The 27,321-nt window shown below is 54.8% G+C and overlaps 1 protein-coding gene and 1 long non-coding RNA gene across 4 annotated transcripts in view; one reads left to right on the top strand and one right to left on the bottom strand.

Annotated features, from left to right (window-relative positions):
• The window catches only part of GSE1 (Gse1 coiled-coil protein), a 503,637-nt gene extending 493,573 nt beyond the window's left edge, over positions 1-10,064 (bottom strand). For 2 of the 3 annotated variants that reach the window (XM_055366696.2, XM_055366698.2), the window contains exon 1: positions 7,763-10,063. In XM_055366696.2, coding sequence (XP_055222671.2) covers positions 7,763-10,045 — 2,283 coding nt within the window. In that variant the 5' untranslated portion in view covers positions 10,046-10,063. Of the gene's footprint in view, positions 1-7,762 lie in introns of all 3 variants that reach the window. The other variant, XM_055366697.2, reaches the window with a different exon arrangement.
• A 480-nt stretch (positions 10,065-10,544) lies between these two features.
• Positions 10,545-15,229, top strand: LOC134757525 (uncharacterized). Its single transcript, XR_010131609.1, has 2 exons — positions 10,545-12,760; positions 14,854-15,229. It is a non-coding gene; the product is annotated as an uncharacterized lncRNA (long non-coding RNA).
• Positions 15,230-27,321: the final 12,092 nt, after the last annotated feature.

Raw genomic sequence — 27,321 nt, 5'->3', positions numbered from 1 at the left:
CGGGAAAACAGTCCTCAAAGGGTTAAACCTCCAGTGACCCTAGGACGCAGCAACCTTACTCCCAGGCGCATACTCAAGAGAAATGAAGACATCTGTGAACACTTGCCCATGCGTGTTCACAGCGGCATGATTCAGAGGAGCCGAAAAGCAGAAACAAGCCGATGTCCACGGTCTGATGATGGGGACACAGAAAGTGGTCCATCCATACAACGGCGTTCTTAGCCACGAAATGGGATGAAGCTCTGATCCACGCAACACCATGGATGAACCCTGAAAACACGGCACTGCGTGAAAGAAGCCAGTCACAAAAAGGCACGTATTAGATGATTCCACTCACAAGAGACGACCAGAACGGGCAGATCCATAAAGACAGAGGGCAGACAAGTGGGTGCCAGGGGTGGGTTGAGGAGGCGACGGGGATTGACTCCTGACGGGCACAGGGTCTCCTTTAGGGGTGATGGGAATGTTCTGGAACTGGACAGTCATGGTGGTGCACAACTGTGTGACTGCACTGAAACCCACTGAACTGTACACTTTCAAAGGGTGACTTTCACGGTGTGTGAATTATATCACAATTAAAACAACAACAAAAACCACCATGCTGTCTCCAGGGCAGCCCCACAGTCCCTATTCCCACCTGACGGGTCCCCGCCCGCTGCTACAATGGACAGCGTACCCCTCGTCCCTCCCTGCCCACCCCCCGCACCTCCCTCCTCACCGTCCCTCAGTCCCACCTCGAGCCCCTACCAGGACACTCGTCACTGTGCGGGCGGCAGGCCCCCGCCACCCCTCTCTCCGGCCACTCTGCTGGCCACCATCACTGCCCCCAAGACCCTGCCTGGTTGCTCACTGCTGGGTCCTGGTGTCTAGAACAGTGCCTGGGGCACAGTGGGCACTCAGTAAACACACGCTGAAACCTGGAATAGCATCCTTTTCCCGTGGCCTTCCAGGATAAATCCCCGACTCCTCAGCTGTGCCCACGATGCCGTCCGTCAGCAGTTCTCACCCTTGCACTTGAATCTGCTAGAAGCTTTATAATACCATGGCCCGGGACCACCCCTCAGAGATCCTGATTTAACAGGCCGGGGGGCAGGGCCCTGTCATTGGTATTTTTAAATTCAGATTGATTGACATTGATTCGAGTGTGCATCCAGGGATTCCAAACACCGCCGGGAATGCTGGTCCTGCCCACCCCTCGTGCCCGTCCCCTCTTCTGGCTCCATGCAGAATGACCGTTCTCCAGCACATTACCCCCCAACATCCAGGCCTTAACACCTGCTCCTCTGCCAGGAGCACATGGCCCCTACACGGACTTGGCTGAATCCTTTTCAGTCTTCAGGACTCAGCTTAGATGTCACCTCCTCCAGGAAGTCTTCCCTGTGCACGCCTGTTTCTCACCCTGCCATAGGCTCTCAGCAGACCCTACCCTGACCTCAGCACAGAACTCAATGCACTGCACAACCACGGCTGGACCTCTTCACTGGTTCCTCAACCTCTCATCGCCCACCAGCACCCTGAGGTCAGGGGATGCCTGATGTCATAGCAGGTGCCCAGAGCGCCAGATGCTCCCGGAGTGCCTGGCCCAGGGCAGACACACGTTGTTCAGTTAGTGGGTAGAACATGGGTGTGCTTCTCCAAGGTAGATATGGATGAGGGTAGAGGCTCGCACAGGGACGGGAGGCAGGACTGCAGTTCGTCCCTGGCCCAGCACTGCCAGGGTATAGCGTTGTCTGAAAGTGATGGTCTGTGAGATTCTTCCTGACCCTAACACGTTATCCTCTAAGGGACAGAACCCCATGGCGTTTTGGGGTCCCGGCATCATATACTAAATTTAAAACCAGGCCCCAAGATGAAGTCATGCTCCTGTTCCTAGCCTCACAGCAGAGACTGCCAATAAATCACAAGACATTTTCCCAGAGAGTCCAGACATGGCCTCAGAACCCTTCTTAACACAGCACGAGATGGCGGAATGAGACACCACGTACACAACGCAAATCGCCTGTGACCTTTGCAGACTAGTCCTGTCACTTGGACGGATGGGGAAACTGGATGAAGGTCGCCCAGTGAGGAGGGGCTCCTTCCACAACTGACCCCAAGAGTGTCCCACCTGGGGCTATGTGAAGTCAGGAGGCAAGTCCTGCAACGCTCTTCTCCGAGGACAGACATGGCATCTCTCTTCAGTGTCCCCACTAGAACGGAGACCTGAGGCGGAAGAGGGCCCTGAATTCCGGATGCGGGGTCTTCCCCAGCCAATACAATGTGCCCAGAAGCTATACGTCCTCCAAAGACACTCCCAGCAGCGTTAACCTCACAAGGGTGAGATCCTGAGAGATCTAAGCAGAGGAGGAACCAGGAAGCTTTGCAGACCCTGGCTCCTCCAGCCTCACCCCTTCCCCCTCCTGCTTCCAGGGGAGGCCGAGTTTTGAAGACCTTTCGCCTTCACTTCCTCCTTCCCCTGGTTTTCTCCGACTGCCTCCGGGTTTAGGAGGGGCACAGCTGGAAAGCTCACTCCTCTGAGTTTGAGAAGGGCCTGGCCACTTTCCAGCTGCTGCCAAGGAGAGGGTGCCAGTACCAGCCCCAGCCAGGCTGCCTCCTGTGGCACCTTCCAGAAGGTCCCCACTTCCAATCAGTCCTGACCAGGTGTTCCAGAGCCTGGGCCTGGGGAGGAGGGGCAGCCAGGCCCCCTGAGGAGCAGGGAACTGCGTGGGCGCAGATAGTCAGGAAGCATGGGAAACAGATGTGCACGTGGCCTGATGGGTGGGTGACGACAGACGCTCTCTGCAGACCTCAGATGTCCCTGCAGAGAAGAAAGGTGGTTGCGGCAGCAACACCTGTTCTGGGCTCGGAGGCCACACTCGGGGGGCCTGGCCGGGGCATCCCCACAGTGAGAGGCTGGGGTATGGTTAGGTAAACAGCTGCATGGGCCATTAACCAGAATGCTCTCCGGACAGAGTCCTGGAAGCGGGAAGAGCGGCCCGCCCGCCAACTGGCTTGCAGGGAGAGCCAATCCATCATGCGGCAGACCCATCTTCGACGGGAGCTCTCCCAGCAACAGAAGGAAGGTGCCGGCTAAGACCTCAACAGATGGGCCACACTGGGGAAGCCAAGGCATGGGGCACCACTGCTCAGTAAGCAAAGAAACTCAGGGGTGCAGCCAAGGCAGCCAAGTGGGGCATCTCACGGCCTCTGCCCCATGCAAGCTAACTCCTACCCCTGAGATGTTCTAGAGGCTGTGGCAAGGAGGGGTGGGCACACACAGGAAATTAAGAGCCACTGCCCCACCTCCAGGCCATGGCCACCTCCACAACCGCAGACCCAGAGGAGACAGAAAGGCAGGATTTGGGGAGGCCAAGGTGGGAGGATCACTTGAGCTTAGGAGATCAGCCAGGGCAACAGAGTCTCTAGAAAACATCAAAAAATTAGCTTGGCATGGTGGCGCACACCTATGGTCCCAGCTACTCAGAAGACTGGGGTGGGAGGTTTGCTTGAGCTCAGGAGGGGGAGGCTGCAGTGAGCGGACATTGTACCATTGCACGCCAGCCTGGGCAACAGAGTGAGACCCTGTCTCAAAACAAAAGAAAAGAAGCAAACAAAAAGGCAAGACCAAGTAGAGGCTGGAGCACAGACTCAAGAGCTGGACTCAGGCCCGACGCTGGTCCTGGGGTTACTAGCTGAGTGACCTCGGACAAGTTGCTTAACCTCTCTGGACTTATTTCCTTATCTACGAAAAGGGAACAGTGGCACCTCCTGAAACCGGGCTGCGGCGAGGCTTCAGTATGTGTGAATACAGGTGAAGTGTGCACGCCTCCTGGAGGGTGGGAAGCACTCCATAACGGTTATCACCTGCATTATCACGTCCCCAAATGCCGCCCCCAGCATCCTGGCCAGCCTTGTTTCTAGCTCTGAAGGGAGGGACAGCCGTTCCCCATCCCAGCAGAAAGGCAGCAGGCAGAGGCTGCAACCTCAGAAACCCAGCGTCGTGCCAGCAGCACTTCACGGGGGCGGGGGGAAGGGGGCGTCAACGCATCCGCACCCCCACTGCGAGCCAGGCGCTCTCACCCAGGCCGGCTCACTCGGTTCCAAGGCCCAGACAGGGCAAGAGTCTTACCCAGCATCACACAGCCGACTCCCAGCAGCATGAAGATTGAAGCCAGGCTTGTCTTAAGGCAAGCCCGGGGTCCTTCCAGGGTTTCACAGAGCTTCCTTGGGAAGCTTGCAGGGAAGGGTCTGTCCTTGGGGCAGAGGTGCCCAGCCCAGAAGAGCAGGCTTCAGCCCTCCCCAGGCCACCCCAGACACAGCCCTGGCGAAGGAGGCGCGAGTCAGGTGCCTGCAGAGCATGGTGCTCTCTGGGGACCCGGGGCCCAGCTGGAGGGAAAAGTGCAAATCCTATCCAAAGCAGAAGGTGCAGGGGACACCCTCCTCCTCTTCTTTCTTTTTTCTTTTCTTCTCTTTATTTTTCTCATGTTTCCTCTTGTGTTTTAAAGCTGATTCGCTAACGCATGAACACATCACAGGGAACAACTGAGGAGTCACAGGAAGCAGCACAGATCATGGTTCTGGGACATGCCACGTCCCCAGCTGAGTGGCTTCCCCGCAGCTAACTTCCAGTGCCCTCCTCATCCCACCTAAATTCTCAAACCACCTCCCAAAAGACAGATGGGAAGATGCACGTGAGGATCAAGATCTTGGGGGCTGGCATGAGGAAATGGGCTTGGGGACAGCCCCTCCACCCTCTCTCCCTCCCCAGGGGGCTCACAGGCTTCTCCCCTGCCCGGAGCCCCAGCTCTCATTCCCAGCTCCTGCAAGTGCCACCTTCGCTGCCCATGCCCACCCTGGCACGGGGTCCTAAGTTTAATCTGCTCGGCTACTTCTCGGCACTTTGCTCTGCTGGAAGTGGCTCCTTCCCTCCACTCCTCATGTGTGTCCCCCTCCCCCATGACACTGGAGGCTCTGTGCTTGCCACCAGATCCCCAGCATCTGGAACCGCGCCTGGCTCAGAGTTGGCGCTCCATAAATATTTGTTGAATGAATGGGAAGGAGGGGGAGGGAGGACGGAAGGGCAGAAGGCTGCATTTCCGGCATTCTCCCGGCTGTCAGTCGTGCTTCCCTGGGAGCTGAGAGCTGAGGCTTCTCCTTTCCCTCCGTCCAGGGGAGCCTGAGACCCATCAGAGCTGTCCTCTCTGTGGGCAGACCTGCCCCAGCGGCCTCACCACCCACCTGGATTGCTGCCACCTCTGGGCCCTGAGCAGATCTCTTCTCAGTCCGTTCCACTTTCTTTCAAGAAATTGTTATTGCTCCCCTGAGCCTTCAACTTCAAATCCAACCTCCTATTCCTGATTTCAAGGCCTGGAGTTCACTCCAACCTTATTTCCTCTCATCCCCAACAGGCACCTCCCGCCCACGGAGGCTGAACAGGTCACCCCTGCTTCTGGGCCTGTTTGCCTGCCTCATTCCAACAAATCCTACCTCTTTTCTGAGGCTTGATTCAAGCTCCAACTCCTCCAGGCAGCTGGTGGAAGAGGGCGTAGGGAGCAGAAGCAGGTTCAAAACCCGCCTCAGATACCCACTGGCTGTGTGTCGTCTGACTTCTCTGAGTCTTGGTTGACTCATCTATAAAACAATATAAGAAGGCCTCAAGAGCCATGGTAAGGAGTGAATGCACCAACTTGTTCTAGGGAACAGAGCACACATCCATACCACATGAAACCTCACCAAACCCATGCTGACCCCTTCTGGGCAGACACCAGCCTGCGTTCCCATCCACACCAGACTACTCTCCACTCCCCCTTCCCAGCTGCCTGGGAAACGGCAGCTTCTGGTTTCCTGGCGTTCTTATCAGTCAAGGCCGACGGGCAGCATCCCATCAACTCCTGACACGTGAGCAAATCCACATGAGAAAATACATCAGAATTTGGCTACTTTGCACAAAACCCTGTGTTTGAGGATTTGCAGAGTTCTGACTGCCCCTTGAAACACCACTGCCAGGTATAAAACTGGCACCCAGCCTGCAAGCCAGCATCTCGCACACAGAACCAACCCACATCCAAGAAGAATTTGCTCCTATGCGCCAGGGTGGAGGACATGAGGGTCCCACTATATGTCAAGCACCTGACCCTCTGGGGGAACTTACATTTCCCCCAATCCATTGAACTCTCACCATGTCCCTACAAAGCAGGTGGTATGTTTCCACTTCTCAACCAAGGAAACTGACATTCCACCAGGATAAGAAACTAACTCACAGGTACTTAGCAAGAGAAAGGGCAGAATTTCGAAATCTGCCTCAGATACCTACTGACTGAGTGTTGTCTGACTTATCTGAGTCTTGGTTGACTCATCTATAAAATGAGATGAGAAGGCCTCGCAGCGCCATGGTAAGGAACAAATGAACTGGGGTCAGTATTGCTCCAAAACTTGTTCTCTTCTCCCAGTTTCAGCCCTTTTGGGAACTGCAGCTCTTCTGATTCCCATAGGCTGCACTGCTATATGCCGAAGAGGAGAGCTTCAGCATCTGTGACAGGAGACGATGTGCTCATCCAATTAAAACGAGAGACCATCCCACCAAAGCCACAAAGACAGCTTGAAAGTCCAAAGCTGTCATCAGTAGAAAAGGAAATCTGAGTAGAGCATGAAGACGGGGGCCACGTATCGGGGGAGAGGTGGGCAAATCATGGCAGAGCGCACTTCCCGGGTGCAGCCACTATAAGTGAACATGTCCCCCAGATAGTCCACCTCCGTGCCCCACACGTGCAGGTGGGAGGCAGGATCAGGAAGCTTTCAAAGGGTGGAATGACCCTTTCTGAACAGGACAGCACCACCTTTCCCATCCACACGTCCCTCTGCCCACACATGGCCAGCAGCTGCCACTACAGGCGTTTGATTAAAACAAGTCGCACTGACTGTCTTTGGCAGAAATGAGGATCCATGCCCCGGTGGCCGGGTTGGTGACTGCCACTCACAGACGCCTACATCTACCTCCCCAGACCCACCGGGGGCAGTTCCTCCTTGGTCCCTTGCAAAGCCGGATCCCAAATTAACTGAGCCCCGTCTGGCTCCTCGCGGGCGGGCAGCAGGAAGGCAGGCGCCTTATAAACAGGGAGAGTGCCAGGCCTCCCGTCTGCCTCCTGCACAGCTGACTTGCAGAGAAGAAAGACTCTCTTCCCGCTGGGGTAAAAGTCTGTTTAGGCCACTGTCCCTCAAATTCCACACCCCCATGTCTGGAACCCTGTTTCCCTCCGCCATAAAGCAAGCACGGTCTCAAAAGAACAGTGTGAACTTAGGTGGAAAACTCTGGAAAAGCCAAGCCACACGGGAGCTAGAACGGAGAGGAACTTCCACCTCTGATGTGTTTCAAACCGGGTGAGCACGGAGACCTCTCTGTGACCCGCACGGCTGGACTAATTACCAATGTTATCAGGCGGATGACAGACATGCCCTGAACTTCCTCTGTTTGATAGATCCCACTGCAAACACACCCAAGTTCAGGCCCGTGCCTGCTGTTCGCAGCAGTGCCCTATTCTTCCCTAAGACCACTCCTGATCCCCACTCCTCTGACCCCTGTCCCATGCCTCCAAGGTCAGCCAGGCCAACGTACCCACCAAGCACCAGCCCAGTGACTCAGGGAGGGTACCTCCCCCGGAACACCCCGCACAGAACCAGTGAAAACTCCTCCTTCAGAGTTTTTCTGAGGAACAGAAAACATCTCTCCCTTCCCTGAATGGATTTTGGAGGAAGCGTCTAAGATGAGATGAAAACTGCTGCTTACCTTGGTCGCTGCTGCCACTGGGGAGCTCCAGCTCATGGGTCCTTGGCGGGTGAGCCCTTGGCCCGCACACACCAGGGTCCCACACTCCACGCAAGCACCGATGATCAGCTGCTGTCCGTCATCCACCAACAGGCTGTGGCTTGCTCTCAGGGTGTATAGGAACAGGGGCAGCCGGGCCACCCGCACGGACTTCAGCCCCAGACACCGTTTCTTCTCCTGCTGACAAAAGAAGCACACGAACGTCTCCACCTGGTACTGCCGGGACCAGGCGCTGACAGCGTGGTGGGAGCTGCGGGCCTCATGCTGCAGCCACTGGGCCAGCAGGTCATGGTAGCAGAGCACACAGGTAGCCACCAGGCCGGTGGAGTCCACAGGCCTGGCACGAGGGGCAGGCGGGTACACGGTGAGGAAGGGGAAGAAGGGCTCCTTCTCGCCCAAGCGGCTGGCGGGGTTCACGTTGAGCTGGAACTCCTTCCCGGGGCCCAGCTCAGCCCCACAGATGTAGCAGATGGACACGGGGCCGCCCTGGGCCGACGCGGGCAGCTCGCAGAGGGCAGGGTCGGAGGCGGAGAAGGCCTGGTGGTACCTGCCCAGGAAGCCCTGCACGGAGGTGATGAGTTCCTCGTTCTGGCAGGCCCGGTACAGGGCCCAGACATCCTCCAGGACGCTGAAGCACTTGGGGCAGCTGCGGACTTCACAGCGCTTGTTGGGGCCCTGGGCGTTGGGCGGGCAGGGCAGGAGGCTGAGGAAGGGGAAATGCATGGCGCTCCTGGCGTTGCCGTTGAGGATCCTGGAGGGGACCGCCCGGGCATCCGGGGTACAGTCCTCCCCACAGAGGTAGCAGGCCTCTCGCAGGGCCCCGGAGGGCAGGCCCTCTTCCCTCGGAAGCCTCCTGCCCTTGGAGGCCATGCCGGGGGCGTGGCTGTCCAGGGGCACCACATAGAGTCGCTGCAGGACCGGCACGTTGGCCAGCTCGAAGCTCTGCCACTGCTGCGTGAGGGAGGAGAAGCAGCTGGCGCACACCAGGGTACTGCCGCCCTCGCTGATGGGCTGTGCCCCTGGGGGCGGGCTGTGCAGCCACAGGAAGGGGAAGAACGGAGCCTGAGCCAGCTTCTCCTGCTTCTGCACGTGGACCTGGTGGTGCGAGGCCGGGGACAGCGGGGCCCCGCAGATGTAGCAGCAAAGGCCTTCTGCTGGTGCCGCCCGGCTGTCCGGGAGAGCCCGGGGGACACGGCCACTGTTCTTCTCTTTGGGGTTGCAGACGCCTGGGAAAGGCTGTTCCTTGTGGTCCTCTTCCCCACTGGTGATGTTGATGTCACTGTCCTCGGAGGTGCAGAAGCCCCGGAGGGTCTCCCCCAGCGGCCTGCTCTCCAGGGTCTTAGTGGCTCTGCCAGAGGGAGGCCCTTTCATGCCGTCTGCAGGGGCCTCTCGGACAAGAGGGCCTTGCCAAGGATCCTGAATGCCCCTCAGGACGCTGGCCCGGGCCTCGGGAACCCAGTGCCTCCCAACCCCCTTCCGCCGGCGCCTAACCCCGGCCTTGGGCTCCCCATCCGCGTGGGCCTTCGCGGGGAGCCCCTCCTCCTCCGCGCGCCCCTGCGCCGAGGCCTCCGCGCCCTGTCCCGCAGCGGGTCCCGGAGCCGGCCTCCACTCCTGGCCGCGCCCCCCGCGAGGCCCTGGCCCTGGGGCCCCGTCCTGGTGGGGGCTGGCGGCGTCCCGCGCGAGCGGGTCGGGCTCGGAAAGGGGGTCGGTGTCCGACAGCTCCGACAGGTCGGAGTCTCGCGTCTCCTCCGCGGCCCCGCGCAGCCGGGGGCCGCCACCGTCGTCCTCGTCGTCGTCGCCGGTGGCGCTGCCCAGCGCGTAGGCGACGTTCCACTCGCGGGGGGCCCCGGCGCCGCCACGGCGGCCGCCTGCGCCCGCGTCGCACTGGTGGGGCCGCTTGAGCCAGTACATGCGCTTGTCCACCGGCGTGCGGGCGCGCTCGAAGGCGGCCCACTGCTCGCCCAGGAAGCAGCGGCACACGGCGCACACCAACACGCAGCCGTCGGCCGGGGACAGCTCGCGCGCGCCGGGCGCCGGCTCCTGCTGCTGCAGGAACGGGAAGAAGGGTTGCGCCGGGGTCCCCGCGCCCGCCGCCGGCTGCTTCACCTGCAGCTTCAGCTCCTTGCCGCGCCCGATGCCGCCGCCGCAGATGAAGCAGGAGAGCGGCGCGCCGCCCGCCGCCCGCTCGCCCACGGCTGCCATGAGCCGCTGCTTGCGGGAGACCGGGGCCGGCCGCCCGCTCATGGCCGCGCCGCGCCGCCCGCCCGGGCCCCCGCGCGCCCCGGGCCGCCCTCAGCTCCCGCCCGCGCCGCCGCCGCCGCGCCCAACTTGGAGCATGTGTGCGCGCCGCAAAGTTTGGCGGCGGGCGGCCGGCGCGGGCGCGGGCGCACGGCCCCTCGCAGCGGCGCCCCCCCGGGCCTGCCGAGCCCCCCCCGGCGGCGGCGGCGCGGGCCGAGGCGGCGCCGCGGCGAGCGCGCCCGGAACGCAGCGGCGGCGGCGGCTGCGGCGGCGGCGGGGCCCGGGCGGCTGGAGCGGCAGCCGCATGTGCGAGCTCCGGCGCCTGCCAAGGCGTGGGGTCATTTAATTGGGGAGGAGGGGGCGGGGCGGCGGCGGGCGGGAGGGGCGGGGAGGGGCGGAGGGCGGGCGCGCTGCGGGCGGGGGAATCCCTCCCCGCGCGCTCCCTCCCCCCGCCCTCCTCCTCCAAGCCTGCCTCCCTCCCGCCCGCCGCCGCCTCCCCCCGCGTCCCAAACTGCGCACAATAGCGGCCGGCTCCTCTATCTATTTTGTGTCCAGCCGGAGCCGCGCGCGATGATTCATTGCCCCAATTAGGGGCTCTCTGCAGCGCGCCCGGCTCTAGCCGTCTGAAGGGTCTCCTGGGGGACCCGCCGAAACCCATCAGCGGCTGGAGCTGGTCTTTAAGTAAAGGTCAATCAGGACGCGGGAGGAGCCAGGTAAGGACGCTGCGGGCGCCCCTGGAGGCGGAGGAACCCCCCACCCCAGGGCTGCGGTGAGGGCAGCCCCAGCCTAGATGCAGGCACCCTGCCGGGTTCGTTCAGGGTTGTTCGACCCTCTCAAAAGGGGGGACCAAGCGAGAAGGCCATTTACAGTCCCGAACAGGCCTGAGTTGGGGATACCATTCAGGGCCCCGCGTTCTAATTTTGGAGAGAGAAAAGAGGAGCCGTCCCCGTCTCCTAGAACCCGTTAGTGAATGCATCATCCTGCGGACAGTCTGAGGCCTGCTCTGCCCCTTCCCACCATCGACAGGGGTCACTGGGTCACCAGCAGAGGTAGAAAGGGTCCTGTGTGTCCCAAGGTCAGTGAATCAACCTCTCTGGGTCCTGATTTCATTCCCTTCAACAGGAGCCGCAGCAGGGGATTAACTGTTTCCGTGTCTTTATTGTACATGTGTAGAGATCCACTGTATTTATTTAACAAGCAGAGGGACTTGTGGTGCGAGGCGCTTAGGGTTAACTGTGGTGATCAGCCCCATTTCACATACGGGAAAGAAGTGGCATTGAGTGTAAAGTTTTCATCCAAAGGGGCTAAGCAGAATTCAGACCCAGGACGTCGGGCTCCAGGCCCTACTCTTGACCACCAGGGCGAGTAGCCGTGCGAGGCAAACGTCTGGTCCACGTCGCCAGTCTGCTGATGGGGACGGGACCGTCCATGGCAGGACAAGGCCAGGATCCCTGGGTCCTCCCGGATGATCTGGCTCAGGCCCTGGTCCAATCTAGGCATCTCCAGACCTCTCATTCCCCATCTGTGAAATGGCACCCCTTCCAGCTTCAAAATTCTACGAGTGTCTGACTTCTGGGCAGTTTAGAGCTTCCTCATTTGCAAGCAGCAGCCCAGAATCAGCCTGGGGACAAAGGTGCCCGGTGGTCCCCTCCACCCTCTGGGACACTGAAATGTAAATAAAACTGGGCTTCCTCTTGGCAAGGAAGAGGGCCATGCATTGTAAACAAACGCAAGAAGAAGGCCTCCGGAATCCCTGGGGGATATTCCAGGGCTCAACCCTTAGTCCAAGGGTTAACAGGAAATCATCATTGGTTGGGACTTTGGGCATTCACCCTGGCCCAGAGGAATGCTGTGTCAGCAAAACTGTCCCGAAGGAATGTTGGGAGCGGGGCAGGGGGCTTCTTGGCTCCTGGCATTTTTAATACCTGGAGAGAGGAGGAGGGCTGATTAGGAAAAGTTTAAAGGGCAATGTCTGTTGAACTGCATCCTTGCACAGTTAAAGAGGGACTATTAGGTCCCACACAGACCGAGAGGTTGCTAGTAAGACGCTGCCCGGCTGGGGACATGCAGGTCAGCGGGTGAGTTAAACATGGGTTCCTTAGGGCTCGGCACGTGCTGTCCCTTTTGCTTCAAATGCATCTGGGGCTCATCTGTATGGCCATGGCCGCAGCATCATCCTCAGAGGCCTCCCTTTCCTCTCTAGACCAGGTGCTGTTCCACACTTCTCCTCATCCCAGCTCCCCAGCGCAGGAGTTTGCCATTGATTTTATTGATTTTTCTGTCCCCTGCTCCTGTCTGCCCCGCCCCGGAATCCTGGGTGCTCCCTCTCAAGGGCATGAGCCAGGTCTGTCTTGCTCACTGGAGATCTGGGGCCTGGCTCAGTGCCTTGGTCCCACACACCTGGGTCTCAATCCTGTTCTGTCCCTTGCCAGCTGTGTGAGCCTTGGGTGGACTTCTTAGCACACCACCCCTCGGTTTTCTGCTCTGTACAATGGGGGTTGTTAAATAAATAGGGATTTGGGCGCAGGCATGGGCTCTGGTGTGCTATAGGTGACCGTGTACGTGTGTTGCCTCTTCCTCTTTCCAGTGTATGAAGAGGTTCTCCTGCCGCCTGTCCGCACTGCAGGGCACACTGCAGGGCGGCAGGGAGGGCCACTGTGTTGAGTTCACACAGAGTCTGAGGGAGAAGGATCACGGGGCCAACCAGATCAAAAGAGAGAGGTAGGGTTTTCTTGGCTGAGCCAGAATCCTCCAGGAGGTATTGCACCATACATATGCAGGTGTGAGTGTGCGCGTATCTGAATGTGCATGATTCTGCGTTTGTTAGATTATATGTGTGTGTGTACATGTGCATAGTTATATATGTATGTGCAGCCTGTGTGTGAGCATGTGTGTATGAGTTCACCTGTGTGTTTCTGTGTGTGTGCCTGTGTGTGCATGTCAAGCGGGCCAGGAGTGGGAGTGGGAGGCGTCCAGCTGGATGTTTTTCTTCTCCTCAATGACCCAATGACTCAGGAAAGTCCCCTGGAACACGTCTTGGGAGCCAGGAAGCAGGGCGAACACAGATCAGAGGAGGAGGCCGGTGATGATGGCTGCTCCTCTGGGGGGATGACATGGGGGCAGGGCCACTGCCACAGCTTGACACAGCAGACTGACATCACACAACCATTTACTAGCTGTGTGGCTTTTGGCTTGCTCGTTTAGGTCTCTGAGCCTCAGTTTCCCCATCTGTAAAGCAGAGCCAACTTGACAGTGTGCAGGGAGGGTGAACTGAGCCAATGCTGGTAAAGTACATTGCACTGGGATGCAGAAAAACAGTGATATAAACACACACAGCATGTGTAGACATTAAACACACAGCACACCCATTCAGTGTGAAGCACACACCAGGACCTAGGCTTTGCAGGTGCCAACTCATCAAATCTTTACCCAAAGCCCACGAGGTAGGTGGTGCTGTACCCGCAAGTTTAGGGGTGAGGAGACTGGGGCATAGGGGAGGGAAGTCACAGGCCCAGGGTCACACAGCGTGGTGGAGTTGGGACTGGCACCCCGGCCGCATGCCTCTGAAACCCTCTGCTTTGCTGGCTAGTGAGATTCACTTTCTCTTCAATCCTGCAATGCTAGGACAGGAACAGCCTAGAATCTGGTCCCCCCTCTCCTCACATGTGTCCCCAGTTTCATGCCAAAGGAAACAGGCCCTCAAACGTGCCTGTCTGGATACAAAACGGGCCAAGTTTGTGCCAGGAGATGAGAAGAAATGTCAGGGCGCATTGGCATGAACTTCATGCACCAAAGTAGACTTGAAGTCCCTGTTTCTAATGGAAATGGGCAAAAGGCTCCAACAGGACTAAGCCATCCAAACATCCCTGCCAAGAGCTGCTGGGGCCACAGCCTGACCATCCCCAGCAGAGCCATCTCCTGGCTTCCCTCTAAGCCCTACATCTCACCCTGCAGCTGGAGAGAGGGTGCCAGGCTCCCTCCAGACCACACACTGCACAGCCCGGCTCTTCATCTTTCAGTTGTAGGACTTTAAAAGAATTGACAGATGCTCACAGACAGACCTTGCATTGGGAGCAGGTAAAAAATGCCCACCTGGATTCTGCAGGAGACAAGGAGGCTGTCAGCGTGGAACACCTGGGCACATCTCAGATTTGCAGCTACCTGTAGGTTCGTCTTAGCCCAGAAACCGCAGGAATCTGCCCTCATCCTGCCCAGGAGAACTCATTTCCAGCCTCCAAATGCTTAACCACACGTTGTTTTGTATCTCTGTCTCTTTGCCTGCCTCTCCCACTGGGGCAGAGCCTGAGCTGGCTTGCCTTGCCCTGCCCCACAGTTTCACAAGGATGTGGACATGGTTGGGGACCAATCAGTGCTTGAACCAGGGACGCCGCTAGACTCTATCCAAAACCTCACTCATTATGCCTTCTAAGTTCCAGAATCATCCAGCTGCCTGGCCAGCTTCTACTGCGCCATCTTTTATTCCTCTTGAGTGCCAGCAATCAAGATTAAGCTCTGTCATGTGCCCCTGGCTTTTCCCAACCCTGCAACCCGACTTCCCTCCTCACTGGGCCTTTTGCCCTCTTCCTCCTTCCTCTAAACTATGCCTGCGCCTTTGGCATCCCGCCCAGGACCCATTTACCTTCTTAGGCTGGTCCATCCTCCTCTTTTCAGAGACAACGTGTGCTGTGTTTGGCCTCTGGCTCACTGGGGACCAGAAAAACAAAATTTATCATCTGACTGCCCTATTTTTTCTTTTTTCTTTCTTTCTTTCTTTTTCTTTTTTTTTTAATTCTTTTTTATTCTTTTTGCCTAAGAATGAAGCAAGCCCTTCTCTGCTATCCTCAGAGCTTCAGACATGGCAGGCCACTGGCAAAAATATATCCTCCTTCTCAGAGGGAAAGAATGTAACTGCTAACAACGAAAAATCCCTGGGATTTGTGGAGGCCTTGGGCTTATGAACCGGTTCACCTCCATGCACTCGTGTGACACAGCAGTACATGGAGGCATCACATCCATTTTAAAGATAGAGAAACTGAGACTCCAAGAAGCAGGGATTTCCCCAGGGCCACCATTCTTGGAATCAGGATAAGTTGCCAGCTTTGGGGCTGATGAAATTTTGTTGCATTCTCTATGCATTTATTGTGCTAATTTGTTAAATATAAACATTAAACACATACAGCATGTTTTGTAGCCGTGTCTTAGTATCTTGTTGCCTTTTCATTTTTTATTTTGTTTTTATTTATTTATTTATTTTTGAGACGGAGCCTCACTGTCACCCAGGCTGGAGTGCAGTGGTACAATCCCAGCTCATCACAATCTCCGCCTCCCAGATTCAAGCAATTCTCCTGCCTCAGCCTCCCAAGTAGCTGGGACTACAAGGACACGCCACCACACCCAGCTAATTTGTGTATTTTTAGTAGAGACAGAGTTTCACCATGTTGGCCAGGCTGGTCTTGAACTCCTGACCTCAAGTGATCCACCCGCCTTGGCCTCCCAAAGTGCTGGAATTATAGACATGAGCCACCGCGCCCAGCCTTGTTGCCTTTTTAAATACAGGAGTTTCTGAGCATGGAAGTGGGTGGGCCATTTTCTATCCTGGGGCCTGAGACAACCTAGGCAGAAACATTCTGTAAACTGCAAAGTGCCTTTTTAAACAATGATGGTTTGCATTACACAATTAAGTGTCAGAGAACGGGCTACAGATTCACAGAGCAGAATCGGGTGCTCTAAAACCTCGCCTTGCTCCCCTAAGCCTGAAAAAGAATCCAGCAGAGAATAGCCCAGTCTCCCCCTCCAGGAGACATCATCCCCACCCCAGCCCTCACCATCTTGAAATCCAAGGATATTGCCATGAACTTCAGGGCCTCATAAACCCTTTTGATAAATGATTGCCGGAGCTGACCTGCCACTGGGGATGATGGGACAAACACTCACATAAATCTGGAGTGGACTCAAAGACTTGCCTGCCTCCGGCATCTCAACAGGCCCCTGATTTGCAGCATGAAATTCACAGCAGCCATTTATGTGGTTTGTCCCCAAGCTTCCCAGCCACGGAGGTTTCTTGGTGGGGCACAGTGGGCGGGGTGGGGGCACAAGCAAAGGGAGACAGAAGCCAGAGCAACCGAGGAGTGCCATGAGGACACTAGGCATGCAGTCGGTGCTCAATACTAACCAGCGTGCAACCGAGAAGTGCCATGAGGGCACCCGGCATGCAGTCGGCGCCCAATACTAACCAGCGTGCAACCGAGAAGTGCCGTGAGGGCACCCGGCATGCAGTCGGCGCCCAATACTAACCAGCGTGCAACCGAGAAGTGCCGTGAGGGCACCCGGCATGCAGTCGGCGCCCAATACTAACCAGCGTGCAACCGAGAAGTGCCGTGAGGGCACCCGGCATGCAGTCGGCGCCCAATACTAACCAGCGTGCAACCGAGAAGTGCCGTGAGGGCACCCGGCATGCAGTCGGCGCCCAATACTAACCAGCGTGCAACCGAGAAGTGCCGTGAGGGCACCCGGCATGCAGTCGGCGCCCAATGCTAACCAGCGTGCAACCGAGAAGTGCCGTGAGGGCACCCGGCATGCAGTCGGCGCCCAATACTAACCAGCGTGCAACCGAGAAGTGCCACGAAGGCACCTGGCATGCAGTCGGTGCTCAGTACTAATCAGCGTACATCCTGCAATGACAATAGCTGATGTTTAACTAGAAGCCAGGTACCATGTTCACAGCTGATAGTCATATTATTATCCCATTTGGCTCTCTCAACAGCCTAAAAAGTAGGCACGATTACACTCTTTTACAGACAAGGACACTGAGGCTTGGAACAGCAAATCCATGTCCCCAGTGTCAGAGCTGGGAAGTGTTAAAGCTGGACTGAGACCCGGTCTGGCCGGAGCGCCTCGCTCTCATCCGCCCTGCTGTGTGCTCAGCTCCTGGCCTGTTGGGCCGCCTTCCCAGATCCTTCCTGCTAGAGGCGTCCTTGACCCTCAAGGGGTCCTGCCAGGGAGGCTGATGGTCAGGCCTCGCCGCAGGCCTTCGAGTCCTGCCTATGGCTTCATCAGCGGCCGCCAACTTCAGGACAGGTTTCCCCAGCTCTCTGGCACTGGAATACTCAGTGGGCCGTGGCAGGTCCCCCGAGCTGCCTAACAGGAGGGCGGTGAAGTCAACAGCAGCAGATTATTTCCAGCTGCTGCTCTGAGTCACCGAAGCATGTTCCAAACCCAGCCGCCAGCTAGACTTCCCTGGCCTCTGATTTATGCGGCTGGTGGGTCGTTGCTGGACTCACGGATGGGGACGTGAGGTGGGACTGAGGCATGTGTCTGACGCTACACTGGGGTGTCATTTTTAAAAAACCTTTTTACACTGAAGTGTCGCCTCCGTACAGAAAAGTGTGCATCTTCATACGTGTACAGCAAGCTGAATTTTCACAAACAGAACATATCTGTATAACTAGCACCCAGGAAGAAGGCATGTCCAGACTCCCAGTAGGCCCCCGTGTACCTGCTTCGAGACCCTCACCTACCCGCAAGGGTAACGACTTGAGCCAGGACTGCAGGCATCTTGATTTCTAACACCAAGAACGTTTTATTTTTTAGCAGCTTTATTAAGATATCATTCAAATACCACACAATCCGCCCATTTAAATTGTACAATTCAATGGCTTTTAGTATATTTACAGAGTTTTCAACCATCACCACAATCCATTTTAGAACATTTTCATCACCCCCAAAAGAAACCTCATACCCTTTCGTTCTCACCCTCAACACTTCCAGCGCACCCCCACCCCCTCCCTGGCAATCAATAATCTACTTTCTGTCTCTGTGGATTTGCGTGTTCTGGACAGTTCGTATAAATGGGATCATACAACACGTGGTCTTTTGTGACTGGCTTCTTTCACCCAGCATAATGTTTGCAGACCTTCACGTTGTAGCCCATGTCCGCACAGGCTGTTTTTGTACCTTTGCTAAGTGGAAGCGTATCATATGTACCCTTCGGGTCTGGCTTTTTGCTCTGCATTAGATCTGTGAAATTCTTCCCTGTTTTTTCCTGAAGCAGTACATTGTTCTTTTTGATTGCTGTATAGTAGTCTATGGATGAATATTCTGTCATTTGTTCATCCATTCCGCCATTGGTGAGCTTTTGGGGAGTTTGCATTTGGGACTTACATGGTTGTGTTTTTCTGAACATTCTATTTCATGTCTTTGGTTGAAAACACAAGATGCAGCCTGGGTGTGGTGGCTCGCATCTGTAATCTCATAACTTTGGGAGGTTGAGGCGGGAGGATGGCTTGAGCCTAGGAGTTCGAGACCAGTCTGGGCAATATAGTGAGACCTCATATCTGCAAAATTAAAAATTAACTGGTCAGGCTGGGCGCGGTGGCTCACGCCTTTAATCCCAGCACTTTGGGAGGCCAAGGTGGATGGATTACGAGGTCAGGAGTTCAAGACCAGCCTGGCCAAGATGGTGAAACCCCGTCTCTACTAAAAATACAAAAATTAGCGGGGTGTGGTCATGGGCACCGGTAATCCCAGCTACTTGGGAGGCTGAGGCAGAGAATTGCTTGAACCCAGGAGGCGGAGGTTGCAGTGAGCCGAGATTGCAGCCACTGCACTCCAGCCTGGGCAACAGAGTGAGACTCCATCTCAAAAACAAAAAAATTAGCTGGTCATGGTGGTGAATGCCTGTAATCCCAGGTACTGGGGAGACTGAGGCAGGAAGACTGCTTGAGCCCAGGAGTTCGAGGCTGCAGAGAGCTATGATCGTGCCACTGCATTCCAGCCTGGGTGACAGAGTGAGAAGCTGCCTCCAAAGAAACCTCTAAAAGCAAAAATACATAATGCATTTCTGTTGAGTAAATACCTAGGAGTCGAACTGCTAACCATGGGGTCAGTGTATATTTGACTTTAATGCCTACTGAGATGTTTTAAATCACATTCATAGGCCTGTGGAATTCCCAAGGCTCCCTGGTTCCCAGACTCAGCCCGTCCTGACTCCTCCCCTTAGCTGCTCACCCACCAGCCCGACCCCCTGGGCGGCTTCTTACAGGGCACCCCCTGCCTTCCAGAGCAGCTGCAATGAAGTCCGTACAAGCTACAGAGGAAACGGTCTTCATGGCCAAGATGTGGGTTGGGTTTTGTGAGCACACATGGTTTTTCTGCCCTGGCTCTGAAACTGTGTTCCTTTCACAGGCCAGAAATACTTAGGCATGGCTCACTCTAAAAGGGGAAATACATTTTTAAATTCGAATCTGCCTGGGTCTTAGAATGATTTAGAACATTCCAGCTGTCTGAAGGACAGTGCTCACCAGGAACAGTGGCTTACAGTCCCCGAGATCAATCGCCTGTGATTTTGGGTCCTGACTCCACCGGGCCTGGGTTCAATGTGCATTTCTTCCGGGGGACTTCTGGGTTCAAATACTGTGCAGAGTCCGGCCGTGCGCGGTGGCTCACGCCTGTAATCCCAGCACTTTGGGAGGCCGAGGCGGGCAGATCACGAGGTCAGGAGATTGAGACTATCCTGGCTAACACGGTAAAACCCCGTCTCTACTAAAAATACAAAAAATTAGCCAGGCGTGGTGGCAGGCACCTGTAGTCCCAGCTACTCGGGAGGCTGACGCAAGAGAATGGCGTGAACCCGGGAGGCAGAGCTTGCAGTGAGCCGAGATCACGCCACTGCACTCCAGCCTGGGCAAGAGAGCGAAACTGTCTCAAAAAAAAAAAATTATATACACATATATACATGTATATACGTATATATATACACGTATATATACACGTGTATATATACGTATATATATACACGTATATATACACGTATATATACACGTATAATACGTATATATATACACGTATATATACGTATATATATACACACATATATATACGTATATATATACACACATATATATACGTATATATACACACATATATATACGTATATATACACACATATATATACGTATATATACACACATATATATACGTATATATACACACATATATACGTATATATATACACACATATATATACGTATATATACACATATATATACGTATATATATACACATATATATATACGTACATATATATGTACGTATATACATATATACGTACATATACGTACGTATATACATATATATACATATATATGTACATATATACATATATACGTACATATGTACGTATATACGTATATACGTACATATATATGTACATATATATACACACTGCACAGAGTCCAAGCAAACAAGCAGCAGGCCGACACAGTGGCAAGCACATGCGTCTTCGAGTGAGACTTCATCAATACAGCAATCCCCAGCCCTTAGCTAGCTGAGGCTAAATCTGCACACGTCATCCCATTTCAGCCTTTCAGTGCCCGATAAGGTGGGTGCACAAGTATTATTTGCACTTTACAGATGAGGAAACAGAAGCACAGAGAGGCTAAGCTATTTGGCCAGGATCACATAGCTTCTAACAGACAGAGCTGGGATTTCAACCCTGGGCTGTCTGGCTCCAGAGACCACACTGAGTACTGTACTACTTTGCTCTAGATTTCAAAATGTAGATGGAAATTCAACCCTGCCATTTATTATCAGTGTGGCCCCTGGTAAGTCGCTGAACTTGCGAGCCACATTTCCTTACTCCACGTGGGTGTGGCGCAACAACCATGCCCATGACACCCCCTTGTCAAGAGATCAAATGCCAAAGGGCCTCGAACACAGTAAACGCTGCTCAAAGGTTCATCTCCCCACCACCAGCACCCCCCACCCGGCTCCCTGAAATGGCTCCCACCTTCCAGAAGTGCCTGCCTTCCGAAGCCTGAATTTTTAGAGAGAGTTGAGGCATTGGATGTGCTCCAGCCCACCCCCTGAATTTGAGAGTCCAAGGCCCGGGACAGCCCTGACTTGACCAAGGTCACACAAAGTCCAGTTAGAACTCGGCATTCCTGACTCCCAGCCTAAAGCTCCTTTTACCCCTTTGGAAAAGGGTGATTTGTGGTTATGAGGCCAAGGGGCCCTCAGTCAGTCATTCAAGAACTTCTTCCTGACTCCATTTCTTCCTTGGAAGCCCGAGGTTTCACTCAAGGGAATTTGAGCTCTGGCATTAAGAGAAAACCAGAGAAAGTCTGATTGTGGGGCTCTCAGGCTTGGCGCCCAGTGGGATGGGGTGGGGGCAGGCGAGGAGGCTGGGAGTCAGGCCCGGGTGTCCCGTTGCGACTGTGACTGGGCACCCTGATGTGCCGTCCAGAAAGACTATCTCTCCGTGGGGCCCCCCTCGACCCTACGTGGCCATTAATATTTATCAGAGCTGAAAGCTGAGCTGCTGGAGCAGTGGAAAACAGCCATGGACAGGTGCCGCCGTGGCTGGCACTCCAGCCCAGGGTGTGGGCCGCTGGGGGGGCTTAGCGGAGGGTAAGGAGTTGGGCAGGGTGGTGTGGGACGAGCCGGGGCCTCATCGGTGGGGTGGAGCCAGGACTGCCATCTGAAAGGGGGAAGCAGGTGATCAAGAAAGTGGGGGTCTCCTTAGGAGAAGCTGGAGCTTCCCTCCTGCCATGGGGGTCTGAGACCAGAGGGTGGGGACAATCGGAGGTCCCTGGCCTGGGCCGGAAGCTGGGGAGCTGGGGGAGGGGCTTGGCAGGGCAGCCCCAACCTCCAACCTGCTTCCCCTCTGGGGGCCCCCATCCGTCTGTTCTCCACCCAGCAGCCAGCACGGTCTTTTCAAAAGCGCAAGTCTGGTTGTGGTCTCCCTCTTGCTTAAAATCCTTCTCAGCGTTCAGAGCTCTCAGGTTAAAGGTCAGAATCCCTGTTTGCTGGCCCTGCCCAGGTCTCCAGGAGACCCTGAGGCCTCTCGGGACCCTGCACCCTCCTGGTGCCTTGGCCTTCCCAAGAGGCACCAGGCACATTGCACCACAGGGTCGTTGTACGTGCTGCTTCCGTTGCCTGGAACTTGCGCCCCTCCCCTCTGTGCCTGATGAATTCCTGCCTGTCCCAGGCATACCCCATTCCTCACCCTTCTGCTCTGCAGGCTGACCCTGCAAACTACATTTCCCAGGCTTCCTTGCCTCTGACTTCCCATTAGGGACAGTCCTTGAGAGGCACTTGAGGGAGACTGGAGGGCCAGGGGAGGGAGAAGCCCTCCTCTCACTCCCTCTCTCTTTCTCTTTCTCTCTCTCTCTCTCTCTGCTTGGGCAGTGTCTCTGCAAGTGGCCAGATCTCTGTGGTTCCGGCAGCAGCTCTAGTAACTCCATCCTCCTCCCCTGTCCTGCCCAGGGGTGACAGCAGCTTCCTGCTGTTCTTCGTCACGAGTCAGCCTCACTTCCCTGCTTGCTCTTGCAGCTTCTTCACCGCTTTTGCAGCCCGTTCTCTTTGTTGGATTCCTCTCTTGACTCACCTGGCTCAGGTGCCCTTTTCCTTGACCAGCGTTGGCCTCTGCATGACCATCCAGATCTCTCAGGAGTCCTCCCTGGCCCCGGGGCCTGGCTCGGAAACCTCTGTGACATTCTGAGTGATTTCTTTTCTTTCTGGGCACTGTGTGGGCACCGTTTGTAATTGCTGTTTATAATTATGGCTTCATGAGCGTGACTACTTGGCTAACATCTGTCCCCCCTCACATTTGTAAGTTTCATGAGGGCGAGGCCCAGGCATCTGTTTTTGCTCAACTGTGTATCTCCAGCACCAGAACCGAGCTGATGTCTGCCACTTAGGGGGCACTCAGTAAACATGTGCTGAATAACGGGCAAATGAATGAATGAGGAGAGCTGGGAGGGACGCGTTCCACCAAAGCCACTTGCTCCAGGGGAATCTTTTTCCCTTTCTCATAAGGTTACTAAATAAATTGCTTGGAGAGACTCATCATTCACTCATTCGACTAGATTTATGGGCACCTGTCTTGGGCACCAGAATGGATGGGTGGATAGATGGGTGAATGGATGATGGTTGGGTGGGTGGATGGGTAGACAGATGGAAGCATGGATGGATGGAAGGAAAGAGAAATGAAGGATGGATGGATTGATGGATGGTTTGGTGAGTGGGTGAATGAATATGGGTGGATGGATAGATAGATGGATGGACAGATGATGGCTGGGTGGGTGGATGGATAGGTAGATGGATGAATGGATGGAAGGCAAGAGAAATGAAGGATGAATGGATTGATAAATTGATTGGCTGGTGGAGGGATGGGTTGGTGGGTGGGTGAATGAATGATGGGTGGATAGATGGATGAGTTTGGGATAGAAGGTTTGGTGGGTAAATGGATAGATGGATGAATGGGTGAATGGATGGATGGAGAAAGGATGGATGGATGGATGGATGGAAAGAGAACAGATGGATGAAGATGGGTTGGTGGGTATATGGATGGGAGGAAGGAAGGATTTACTCCTGGAAAAAAAGGCAGGGAGAGAAGACAGGCAGACTGATTTAAGATAAAAAGCACAACTGCCCTTTGCGGAGCAGCAGAGGGCCAGGGAATGTCAGTGCTCACGTGGGAACTTCGTGCTGTGTTCCGCAAAATATGCAGAAAGGTCAGGCTCTGAGAAGGGAGTGGGCAGGGAAGGTAATATCTGAACTGAGTTGCAATTCCCTTGCGTTAACCAAGATTAATGACTTGCTTTGGAGAGGCCACTCCCAGCCGTGGCTTTTTGGCCAACAGGACATGCCTGACAGCCCTGTGGCTGCCCCAGAGAGTCGGGGCTCCCAGGGGTAAGGTTGACATGCTCCTGGCAGCAGGGGGTAGAGGCAAAAAGTGAGATCCTGGAGCCCCTAAGTTCAAGTCCAGAAGAAGTTGGAACAACATTTCCCTTCACCCCAGTCCTGGGACCCTGGACAGAGAATCTCAAACTAAAAAGGACGCAGAATCACCGTGAGCCTATTAACAAGTTGATGCCTATGGCTCCCCAGCGATGGGGTCAGGAGGCCAGACTGGGGCCTCAAAGTCTGCATTGATTTTTTAGTTTTGTTTTTTGTTGTGTGTTTGTTTGTTTGTTTGTTTTTGAGACGGAGTCTTGTTCTGTCACCCAGACTGGCACGCACTGGCGTGATCTTGGCTCACTGCAGCCTCTGGCTCCTGGGTTCAAGAGATTCTCCCGCCTCAGCCTCCTGAGTAGCTGGGACTACAGGTGCCCGCCACTACGCTGGGCTAGTTTTTGTATTTTTAGTAGAGACCGGATTTCACCATGTTGGCCAGGCTGATCTCAAACACCTGACCTCAGGTCATCCGCCCACCTCAGCCTCTCAGAGTGCTAGGATTACAGGCGTGAGCCACGGTGCCCAGCCTGCATTGGATTTCATGAACATGCGGGGATTCTGAGGTCCATGGACTACAGTTTGAAAAACAATAACATTAGAGACATCTCAAACAGCAACCCCAAGAAGGGGAAGGAGCAGGAAGGTCTAACAGCTTGAGCTTGGGCTTGGCAGCCAGAGATCTAGGCCCAGTTCTGGCCTGTCTCTCATGAGTGGAACCTCCCTGAGCCTCAATGTCTTTATGTGAGATAGAACAAATCCTCTCCATGTTTGAATTCAATACATGAGCGAAACACCAGCAAAGATCCAGCAAATGTCAGCCCTGAAGACATCTGTCCGCGTGGTTAAAATCGAATGCACCTCCATCACAGCAGAGGAGTTCCAGAACTCAGCATATTCTGTAGCATTAGAATTATAAAATGGTACCAGTGCCAAATCTTACATGACACCCCAGCGGGGCTGAGGCAATTCCCTTAATCAACCACTGTTATATTTCTGTAGCGAAATACATGAATATTCATGCAGAGTACAGCAAGTGGAGGCTTCGATAAGCCTCAGGTCAGTTTTTTGCAGCCAAATGAGTGACACAAAAACTTGGTTTTTTTGAGCGCTTGTGATTTTAGAACTGCAGGTAAGGGACAGAGCCCTATATAAAGATGTGGGCATCCAAACCAGGCCTGGTGGCTCCCGCCTGTAATCCCAGCACTTTGGGAGGCCGAGGCAGGTGGATCACCTGAGGTCAGGAGTTCGAGACCAGCCTGGCCATCACAGTAAAACCCCATCTTTACTAAAAATACAAAAATTAGTTGGGTACCAGTGGTGGCGGGTGCCTGTAGTCCCAGCTACTCAGGAGGCTGAGGCAGGAGAATCACTTGAACCTGGGAGGTGGAGGTTGCAGTGAGCAGAGATCACGCCATTGCACTCCAGCCTGGGTGACAAGAGCAAAACTCTGTCTCAAAATAAATAAATAAATACCTACCTAAATAAGTGGGCATCCAGGTGATGCTATGAAAAAAAATCATGCTCTGGTTACCTAGGTATTGACCTGGAAGGAGGTTAACCTTATATTGTTAAATAGAAGGAAGATTTTTAAAAATTATATACGTCTTCATAGAAAAAAAGACTGGAAGACTGATAGTAGGTGTATTTACCTGGGAATACAGATGGTGGTTTTTCTCTTTTTGCCTGTGGATATTTTCAAAAACCTCCACCTTGGACCATGAATGTATATTACTCATCTGATTTATTTTTAACAACAGGAGTTTTAGGTCAGGCGCATTGGCTCACATCTGTAATCCCAGCACTCTGGGAGGCCAAGGCGGGAAGATCACTTAAGGCCAGGAGTTTGAGACCAACCTGATAAGCATAGTGAGACCCCATCTCTACAAAAGAAAAATTAGAAAATTAGCCAGGCAGGGTGTTGCACACCTGTGGTTCCAGTTACTTGGGAGGCTGAGGAGGGAGAATCACTTGAGCCAGGGAGGCTGAGGCTGCAGTGAGCCACGATCTCGCCACTGCACTCCAGCCTGGGCAGCAGAGCAAGACCCTGTCTCAGAAAAACAACAACAAAAATAGGAGTTTAAAAGTCTTTAAATGCCCAAAGATTTAGTGAGTGACACCTTCGAGGGACAGATTTGGTGGGATCTTCAAGGGACCGTGGTGGGATGGGGTGTCAGGGGACGTGGGGGTCAGTACCTACCCATGGCCCCACTTGGGGTCTCCTCTGAGGGGTGTCCGAGCCCCTTTCCCTTGGTCTGCTGGGGCTCTGCTTTCCCTGCCCTGAGCCTTTGCAAACCAGGCTCTGAAGAGGATGTCTGTCACCTGTCCAGCCTCAGTTGGTCCCCTTTCTGTGAGAGCCCCTGCCATGGATGCTGCAGGGGCTCAGTGCAGAACACAGGGAGTAAGTGAGGCCAGCAGGTAGGCAGGAGGAGGGGGGCGGTGGAGGTGCCTCTGGTGGGGGTTGCCAACTCGCAGCCATCCCTTCCACAGGTGGCCTGCCATCTGCCCCGGCTCCCCGCCCAAGCCACGTGTCCAGCCCTCTTGAGTTTAACTTTGGCTGTGCACGCAGCCTGAGTTCATACAGCCAGAAAAAGAACTTGCCGAGAGCAGCCAGGCCTGAGGACAGAGTGTGGGTCACTTGTCCCCAGGGAGGAAGGCTAAAAATGACCAGGGACCTTGGAAAGTCCCCCTGCTGGGGCCCCAGGCTGCCTTTTGCTTCTCTGGGTTCCTGGACCTTGGCTTGAAAAGCTTTCTAGAGCTGAACGCTCCCAGGCTTAACCCGACAAATGGAAATGCGGGCCCAGAGAAGCGAGGAGGCTTGCCCAGGGTCGCACAGCGCAACTGTTCATTGATTCATTCATTGATTCTGTTTATTGAATGAGCTCCCTGCCCTCTGCAGAAAGGAGGGGGAGCCTATAAATCCAGCGAGAAGAGGAGCTGTCTATACAGACACCTAAACTTCATGCACGAGCTTCCCAGCTCTGCTGCTGACGACCTGAGAGAATGTTCGCTGCGCCCTGAACCTCTGCTTCCTCATCTGTAAAACAGGAATAATAATAATAGCACTGACCTCTTGGAGCTAGCACGCTTGGCCATGTCACGGATGTCTGATGAGAAAGTCCTTTTATTCAACCTCAGCGTCACGTGTTTTTAATTTTTTTCACACAACCTTGAGCAGTCGCCATCAACATCAACAGCTGTTGTTGTTTGTTGTTGTCGTTTGTTGTTGTTGTTATAGGGTCTTGCTCTGTCACCCAGGCTGGAGTGCCGTGGTGCAATCATAGCTCATTGCAGCCTCAACTTCCCTGGCTCGGGTGATTCTCCCAGCTCAGCCTCCCCTAGTAGCTGCAACTGCAGACGTGTGCCACCACAGCTGGCTGATTTTTGTATTTTTTTGTAACGACAGGGTTTCACCATGTTGCCCAGGCTGGTCTCGAACTCCTGGGCTCAAGTGATCCTCCCACCTCAGCCTCCCAGAGTGCTGGGATTACAGGGGTGAGCCCCCGTGCCCACCCACCAGCCTTTTGCAGTGAGGAAATAGACGTGGC

The sequence above is a fragment of the Gorilla gorilla genome, chromosome 18, assembly GCF_029281585.2.
Source record: "Gorilla gorilla gorilla isolate KB3781 chromosome 18, NHGRI_mGorGor1-v2.1_pri, whole genome shotgun sequence".
NCBI lineage: Eukaryota > Metazoa > Chordata > Mammalia > Primates > Hominidae > Gorilla > Gorilla gorilla.
The sequence above is the reverse complement of the archived record's forward strand: the minus strand, read 5'-3'. Positions and strand labels throughout refer to the sequence as shown.